This window comes from Bombus impatiens, unplaced genomic scaffold (genome assembly GCF_000188095.3).
Source record: "Bombus impatiens unplaced genomic scaffold, BIMP_2.2 scf_0011, whole genome shotgun sequence".
NCBI classification, from domain to species: Eukaryota; Metazoa; Arthropoda; class Insecta; order Hymenoptera; family Apidae; genus Bombus; species Bombus impatiens.
Window position 1 is genome coordinate 547,752 of NT_176430.1, and position 8,697 is coordinate 556,448.

The 8,697-nt window shown below is 35.7% G+C and overlaps 1 protein-coding gene across 1 annotated transcript in view; it reads right to left on the reverse strand.

Moving 5' to 3' along the window:
- Positions 1 to 12: 12 nt before the first annotated feature.
- LOC100745232 overlaps positions 13 to 8,697 on the reverse strand; it is a 27,240-nt gene continuing 18,555 nt past the window's right edge. The window contains exon 4 of the mRNA XM_003484466.4: positions 13 to 1,819. Within this exon, the coding sequence (XP_003484514.2) occupies positions 1,577 to 1,819 (243 nt within the window). The 3' untranslated portion in view covers positions 13 to 1,576. The remainder of the gene's footprint in view (positions 1,820 to 8,697) is intronic.

Here is an 8,697-nt window from a genome sequence, read left to right on the forward strand (position 1 = left end):
ATAGACAAAAGATACAAAGTAATTAGCATAGACAGTTTTATTGCAATATATTACACAGATCATAATGCATCACAATGAATAATTACATTTGGTTTTTTTGATGCCCGAGAGCATGATCCTTAAACCTTAGGTACATATCTTAGTTATCGTAACGTTATGTCTAGTACAACCTTATACGATACCTTACTGAAAATTACGCAAACTTACATCCATTTCTACTTACAATATAATACATTTCTCGATTTAGTGGAAATTCCATTATACCGAAACTTCCTCGAGAGATAAAAATTTACACAGAAATTTCAATAATTTAAACAGAAATGTATTTAAATTCAATTTACATATATGTTATTACGGCAAATATTTCTGGTGATACAAATTAATTTTTATAATTACATTATCAAGATACCGTTGATGTTATGCCATAAAGTAAAAAGTTATTCAGAAAATATTTTGAATGTCTCATAGGACAGTACCTTTTATACAACTCAATTTCTTATCTTCAAGCTTTTCTTCGTAGATTTAATTTATATATGTTATAAGATCCACTTTCGCGAATCGAACATAGTACAATGGAACATGTATACAATGCTGTCGCAAAATTGTCGATGAATTAACTTTGTTCGTTCATTTTGTCTCTTAAAAATTATTTAGACTTGAAAAATTCGAGGCGCGATAAAAATCGGGCATTCATTTTATGCAATTTTAATAAACAATGTAAGGCATAATTTAAGGAAACTTTGCTTATTTGTTTAAATATTTTTTTCTTTAATTATAAAACTTCTCTAAATTTAAATTGTTTGTTCTAGGAAATTATTTTGTCACAATTCTGTTACGATTTTCATCGTGTCATATATTTCTGATTGTTTTACATCATCTAGTTATTGGAAGATGTGTTCACAGATCGCAAAAAGTAAAATTACATCTACACAAAAATGAGCTTCACCGTTAAAAAAGATAATGTTGCAATTGCTAAATACAAAGATTGTATTACGGTTAAAAGATTGGAAATCATTTAAAAGCTCTAAATCTTAGGATACGCACAGGAGAATCTATCACTCTCACGAACGTTTTTTTCAAGTTCCATAAGAATATCACGGATAAATTATAGAATGCTTTCATACATTCAAGGTCACTTTAACTGCAAGTTACATCTACCAAACATGACTCAATATTGCTCTTTATTCCTTTTTCTTATATAATGTATTGGTATATTAAAGATTCATAGTCAATTTAAACGCAATCTTTTACATTTCTCAATATATAAAATAATTAGATGTCATAAATAACTTAGTGACCTCGACCGATCAAAACTTTTATCCTCAATTATAGTCTAAATCGTCGAATTTTCTCCTGTGAGTCCCGAATCTGTAATGAACCATTATTATTTCATCGAACAGACACATTTTGATTATGATTTAAGCGGTAGTGAAACTTCCTTTGAAATTCACCAGATGTGTTTTTCATACACTTTCACTGCCTGCTAATTGTTCGTCGTTTTTAATCCTGAATCATGAGTCACGATCGTGTCTCATCAAACGAACACGTTTATATCAGGATGTTCACTGGAATTTCATCACGTGACATTGATCTCCTCGTCTTCTTCGTTCTCTGTTTGCTCTTCCGGCCGTTGAGGACTCGTTAAAGGACTCACGTCGCTCAAGTCCATCCTCGGCCTGTCTCCATCCGCGTCGCTTAAGTCAGGATTCGGATTGTTCTTGTTTGGCAATGTTTGCTCTCGAGAACCTCCGGTTGCTAGCAACTCTCTCTCTTTGCTATTCCTCCATTTCATTCGCCGATTTTGGAACCAAATCTTCACCTGCAAATTATATTCGTAATTCGAAACATGTTCATTTTGGATGATGATGTACAACTTACTTCAATAACGTAACGTTCGAATGACAGAAGATACGATAGACGATTGATCGAATTGCATCATAGAACGATCAGTGGAGAAAGGTGTAATAAAATGTAGGTGTGTTAAAATTATATTGATAGACAGTTTGTCTAGAATTAATTGTCTATCATTATTTTTACCGCAGCAAAAGTGAAAAAAGCGATTTTATATTAAACAGGGTCATCTCGAATTTCCCCCTAATGACGTCGAAGAGATGAGTTCTTCGTGTTCTTTGCCTTCTTCCCGATGAACATTAGATAAAAATTGGAAGAGAGATCGGTAGTTTCTCTTTCTATTAACGTATTGATGATGTCAATCCTACATTTACATCAAATTATTCAAATTCTATCGACTCAATAACGATGGACGATTACGAACATTACCTTTTAAAATATGCCTTAGACTTTGTAATCACTTACGTGGAAAAGAACATAGAAATAACTAGTTCCTCGTGTAATTTTTCTTTTTTTTTTGAGATACTAATTATCATTAGATCATGCATGCTAAATTTGAAGCAGTAGAAATGTATATAATATACGAAGATATATAAAATACGCGTAGTAGAGAACAAGATATAATTTTTAGTAGCCGAAACAAATCTCTACTGAGGTTCCTTTTTTTCACTTTGTTCATAAAAAATGTGAATCTGTCTAAAAACCTACAGTCTATTGGTTAATTACGTACTTGGTTAATGAAAAATTCATAAAGAGTGGCGTTGATCGGCTTGCCCTCTCAGAGATTCACATCTTAATACAATAAGTATTCACATATATATATATATATATATTTCTCTCCAGCTCTCCTATAAACGTGGTAACCTGCGAAATGGAGATGGGAAGAGGGTGCGGCGTGATTTTCGTAATATTAAAGACCATGCATTACCGAACCGTTGAACGGGCCAACGTCAAACGCACATGAACTCTGAAAATTTTCCACCCTTCCCATCCCTTTTCCGCCGAGTTTCGCCTTCGTACCACCCTTCCTTTTCTCCAGCCTGATCCTGCTCGCCACTTTATTATAGCCTTAAGCTACGTCGAAGCGTTGACCCTGGGGCCGTGGATTGATTTACCTAAACCGCTTTTCGAATTTTCATTGGTCGCCACTCCGTGCAAGAGTGCCTGTGAGCCTAGTACGTGAATGCATTTGACATCTTTGCTGGATCTTAAAAGTTCTTTTCAATTTGCCTTTGGGGCTTGCCAACAAGGCGTTAGACCTTATGTAGAATCGACTTTATATTGTATTTCTCGTTCTTGCTCCTACTTGGTGAGACGGAATCCGAGATTTTCAGCTTACTTTGGATTTTCGTTTCGTGAAGCAAAGAAATCGCGAAGAAAGATGAGTTATTTGAATGGGACCGTATTAAAACTCTTTCAGAATGAATTTTTCTTTTAATAGCGAACACGATTGTATAATACTGTGGGCTATGTTTCATTCGAATTTGGAAAAGTTATAGGTTCAGCATAATATTTAAAATGGAATATGTAGTTGCATTTGCGATGGAATCGTATATTTCTGTGAGAATGTCTCAATGTAACGATCTTTTTTTTTTTTTACAAAGGAGTTTATTGAGTCCAGAAAATACAGATTTTAAATGCATTATTCACAATAAACATGAATCGCATTATTCACAATAAACATGAATCGCATTATTCACAATAAACATGAATTGCATTATTCACAATAAACATGAATTCAATGTAACGATATCATGATGGTTAGAATGATCTAGCAGTTTTTTCTAAAAGCGACCAGCTTTAATTGTCTAACATCGTACATCGTACAAAAATCTTGTTCCATGGCATAAAGAAACACGAATTTAAAAAAGACACACACAGAAACACTAATTGATTTCATCGTTAGCAATTATGTAATAGGAAATAATTGGTAATGTGAAATCGATGGAAAAAATTCATTGTTCATACGTTTTATAATCGGTTGTAATTTAGGATGATATTACGAACGATTTTGCACAAAGTATCAACAACTTTTGAAATCCGTTCAACAACATTATCTGCACTTGACGTTCGCCCCGTCGTTATTAATATTGCTTGGCTTCAGTGGTAGGGAGGGTGAGAAATTGATAAAAAAGTTTATTATTCTTTAATATCTCGTCGAATATTTTATGAAACTTCGTTCACGGACGTGAGCATGCATCTGACATACTGAAATGTGAACGATTTGGATGCATCATGTTACCTTTCATCCTTTGAACTTTCATTTGTTGAATTTTTTTATTTTTACCTTTTTTTCATTTGTTTCGATTCCTTCTTTTTTTTTCTAATAGAAATGAGAATGAATTTTAATAGAAATTTTTAAGTAGAATGAAGTTTGCGTTATTGATAGACTCTATATTGGTAACGAGCTCATTCCGACGGTTTCGCTGATGGCAATCGATCATTTTCTAGATTGGGTATTGAACATGTGTCTAGGTAAGGATTTTTGCATCAAAATTTTACATGGAGTTAGTTTGACTTAACGCGGATATTAATGAGAATCTATATACATATAATATGCAGTCGGATGTTTCAAGCTGCTGATTAGATAAGTTCTTAGAGTTCAGAGTTCAGAGTTCGTTATTGCAAATCCGTTTTAACTAGATTGATTTCAGTTTTTTGTAAATATAGATATGATAAAGTATATTCTGAATGCAACTACCAGTCTACTTAACAGTTAATAGTCATTGAAAGAATAAATTTTAAATAGGACTTCGAACTTGTTTTTAGAAACTTCTTTTAGAAAAATATTTTATTTTCAAATATAAAGCTGTACTTCCTTTCATATTAAAAATTCAACTTAAATTAATTATGTTATATATAATTTATAACAGGGTAGTTGGTAACTGGTGGTACAAGCGGAAAGGGGGTGATTCTACGCGAAAAAAGAAGTCGGAAATATAGAATAAAAATTTTTTTTTTTATTTCTTTTCTTTTTTTTAAATTTTTCCATCGAGACAACCATCTACAATGAGATCCGTTATAACGTACCGCACGCGAACTGAGCGAAAATTCAAAGTCGATTTTCTCGAAAACAAAGCCTCGAACGAAAAATTTTTATTCTATATTTTCGACTTCTTTTTTCGGGTAGAATCACTCCCTTTCCGCTTGTACCACTAGTTACCAACCACCCTGTATAATACATAATATATATATATATACATAATATATAGATATATTATAATTATATTTAATATAAAATAGTAATACATAATTTGATCAATAATTAACTATATATGTATATATTATGTATATATTATATTAACACAGTTAGAGCAACGACGAATTGAAACTTTCACCATGCGTATAAAAGTGTGAAATTGAACTTATAGAACGTTAAAGAGACAAAAGAAAGAAACGCGAGTTAGATATGACGGATTAAACGCAATAGGAGAGGCGAGAAAATTACATGGATCTGCCAGGGATTAATTTACACAAATTGTTTTCGTATTTTCATTCGGCAGGGTGTGTGCGCTTGACAGGATGCAGAACCCTAACGATTCGACGCGATAATACGCTCTTTAGCAATAGGGTAAACGCGCGTTATATTCTCAATACCGCGGCTGGCCCATCTTTGTCGCGAAAACACCATTGCACGATCGCCATGTAATTGCGCTGTCCACGTAGTTCATTGAAATTGAATGAAAAAAATGTTTGAAAAAATATTGAAAATTTTAGACGAAACTATTTGAAGAAAACAAATTTTTATTCCGCTTAAAGCAATTGTAGTAAATGATTTGGTAACAATAATTTTTATACTGTTTAAAATAATCAAGGAGTTACTCTTGGGATTATTTAATAACATTTTGATAATTTCGTATATTACATGAATTTACCAATTTAACAGACATTTTTAAGTACCTAATAATTATTCAAAGATCTTATATATTTCTATATTTTAATAACTGATATAAATTGTTCTTTGTAGATTTGGCGAATGATTTTATGGAAATGAATTTTTGTGGCATTTAAAGTAGCCAAAAGATTAATCTTAATCGTTCCATAGTATTTTAATAATTTTCTATTATATATTATACATTTTTACATTCTAATAATTGCTACAAATTGTTCTTTATTGATTCTGTCATTTATTGCTTGATAATCCATTCGTTTAAGTACGATCTACAATTTCGCGCGAAATTTCGCAACGTTTAACTTGACAGCGACGTTTCAACGTAGTGCGTAAAAATTCTGTTTAAAAGCTTTTGTTTTTTGCTTGGTTAATTAAATGATTTATAATTAATAATTTGCTGCTCGTTTAAATGAAAACTTCGCGTAGATATATTCAGGAAATACACGCGTCGGTGAAATTGCCTCTTTTTTTTCACGAGGGAAGTGTAAATCCGGGAAATCGGACGAGCGGATGAAATAAACGCTCGAGCGTTCGCTCGTTTAAAAGGCAAAAATCCCTCGAAATCCGATGCTTCCTGCGAACGAAAGAGATTAAAGAGGGAGGTTAATATCGAGCTCAAGACGTTGCTCGCTTGGGGTTGAACACTCCATCCGAGGATCCTCGAAAATCAAAAAGAGGGGATCGTTTCACCTGAATATAAATATTAAAAAAAAAAAAGAAGTAGAAAGTCATTCTCATTAACCGCTTTAACTTTTATTCTTCGTTATTTCATGTTTAATGAGATTCCTTTTAATTAAATAATCGTAATGGAATTTGGAGGATGAATAGTAAAGAGGATTAATCGCGTGTAGATGTAATAACAGAAGCAAAGAAACATATATATTCCAGAATATTTCAAATAATCTCTAAACATTTTACTCTATCTTTGAATAAATTTATTCGTTGCTATTTGATATTTAACGAGGCTTTCTTTTTAATTAAGTAATTGTGAAAACGAATCAACAAGAAAATCTTGGGAAACATAGATCATCTACCTAACACTAATTAATATAATATTAAAAGCAAAGGGAATTTTGGGGCTGATATTTGTACGAGTTTCGAGAGAACGGAAATTGCGGGATGCATTCCAGGGAAATCAAGGGATTCGGTACTTCCGCACTCCCCTTTCGGCGTGATCCTTCTTCTTTTCGTTTTACGTTTTGCAAGTGGCGACGGTGATTGATTGTCCCGTCAGTGGCAGACAGGTTCGGAACTGTATAACAAAAGTAACAAAGCGGTTCTCCGTTCAGTGTGAAAGACGCGAGGCTTTTCGGAGAAGTTGAATCATTTCGTTGTTCACGCTTTTCGTTCGTTTTGTCCGCGTATCGCGCTACTGCTCGCTGCCGTCGATCATTTTTATAAATTGTTCGAATTGTTTCTGTCAGCCGTGTTGAAAAATATTTCTTATTCTCTTTCTTCTCTACATCTATCTTCCCTTCATCACTGACACCGATCGTCCCATTTTACTTCAACTACTTTGACACTCGGCTTATCAGCTCGTGAGGATTGGAGTTGTCATTAATGACCGTAACGCGTTATTTCGACAACAAAACTATATAAAAGTGATTTAAATTATAACGAACGATTACTCGACCAATCACGTTCGATGAGATATAATCACTTCAATCGTTGGACTGCAATCTTCGATTCACCATCTCCACCCTCTTCACCGTTTAATCGTTAACTTATTGGCCGTAGCCACACAGTCGCGCGTTCCTTTCATCCACTCTAAATCCTCATCTCGATTAAACACGTCGATAGCAAAAGCCCGCTATATAAGGTGACACGCTATTCGAAGTGCTAAAATCGTCATAACTCTCTCCCTCTCCTACCGTTTAACTCGCCTTCTGCCACTTCTGAATCATTCTGGCGAACCCAAGACCATCTCGAGGATCTATATAAGAAATATATAATTCTCCTGTAATATAACTGCAGCCCTTTGGGATGGCTATTAAAAAAGGAGCCGGGAACGTTTCACGCGGGCCGCGCTAAGGATCGGTCCATACGAAAGGATCGGGCATAACGACGACATCCGAAACGCGTTCTATAGAGTGGGTAATCGTTAAACGATTGGCTGCAGCCAGCCTACCGGTCTCTCCTTTCGCGAGCCACCCTCTAACTCTCTCCCTCCGCCGTAGCCTGAAAGTTCTCCTCTATTCTGCTCCCTTCCTCGCGCCCACACGCGACCGCCCTTACTTCCGCCTCTGCCCACCCCAACTTTCTGCCCCTACCTTCAGGACTATGGCTACCACCCCCTAGTTCTGGCACCCTCTTTATCTCCCTACGACTCACCACGTCCCTCCTTCGTCCTCCCGTATATACACATACACAGTCACACATACACGTATATTATATATACAAATACAAATACGCTTGTATGTATGTGCGTATGTATATAGGAGGCACGATAGGTATTTCTGTGAGCGGTGGTGGCGCCATCTGGTGCAGTTTAATAAAAGACGATCGATTATGACGTCGGCCTCAGAACTACCCCTCAGTCTCGCTCTCTCCACGATCCTCTTCCTCGCCAGCCTGTCTTCCCTCCCCTCTTTTCTTCCCCTCTTTCTCGGTACTCCTTCTGTACATAATACTTCTCCAACCCCTCTTTTGTCTCTCTACCCCTCTCGATAGTCTCACCCTATCGCGTCGTTCTTTCCTTCCTGTCTCTCTTCTTCGTTCCTCTTTCGACTCGTAGCGTTGATCGTCTTTCTCTTCGTTTTCCTCCCCCGATTCGATTCGAGCGGCTCGCCACCGCGTACACCGAGAGAGGAAGGGTACAGTGAGGATGGAAGGACGCATGGAGAGAAGAGAGAAAGGGTGCACCGAGAGAGGAAAGAGTGCACCGAGGGAAGAAGGGTGCACCGACACCCTCCGCCAACCTGGTCACGGTACCGGGTCGTTTCGTGGCGGTGCGG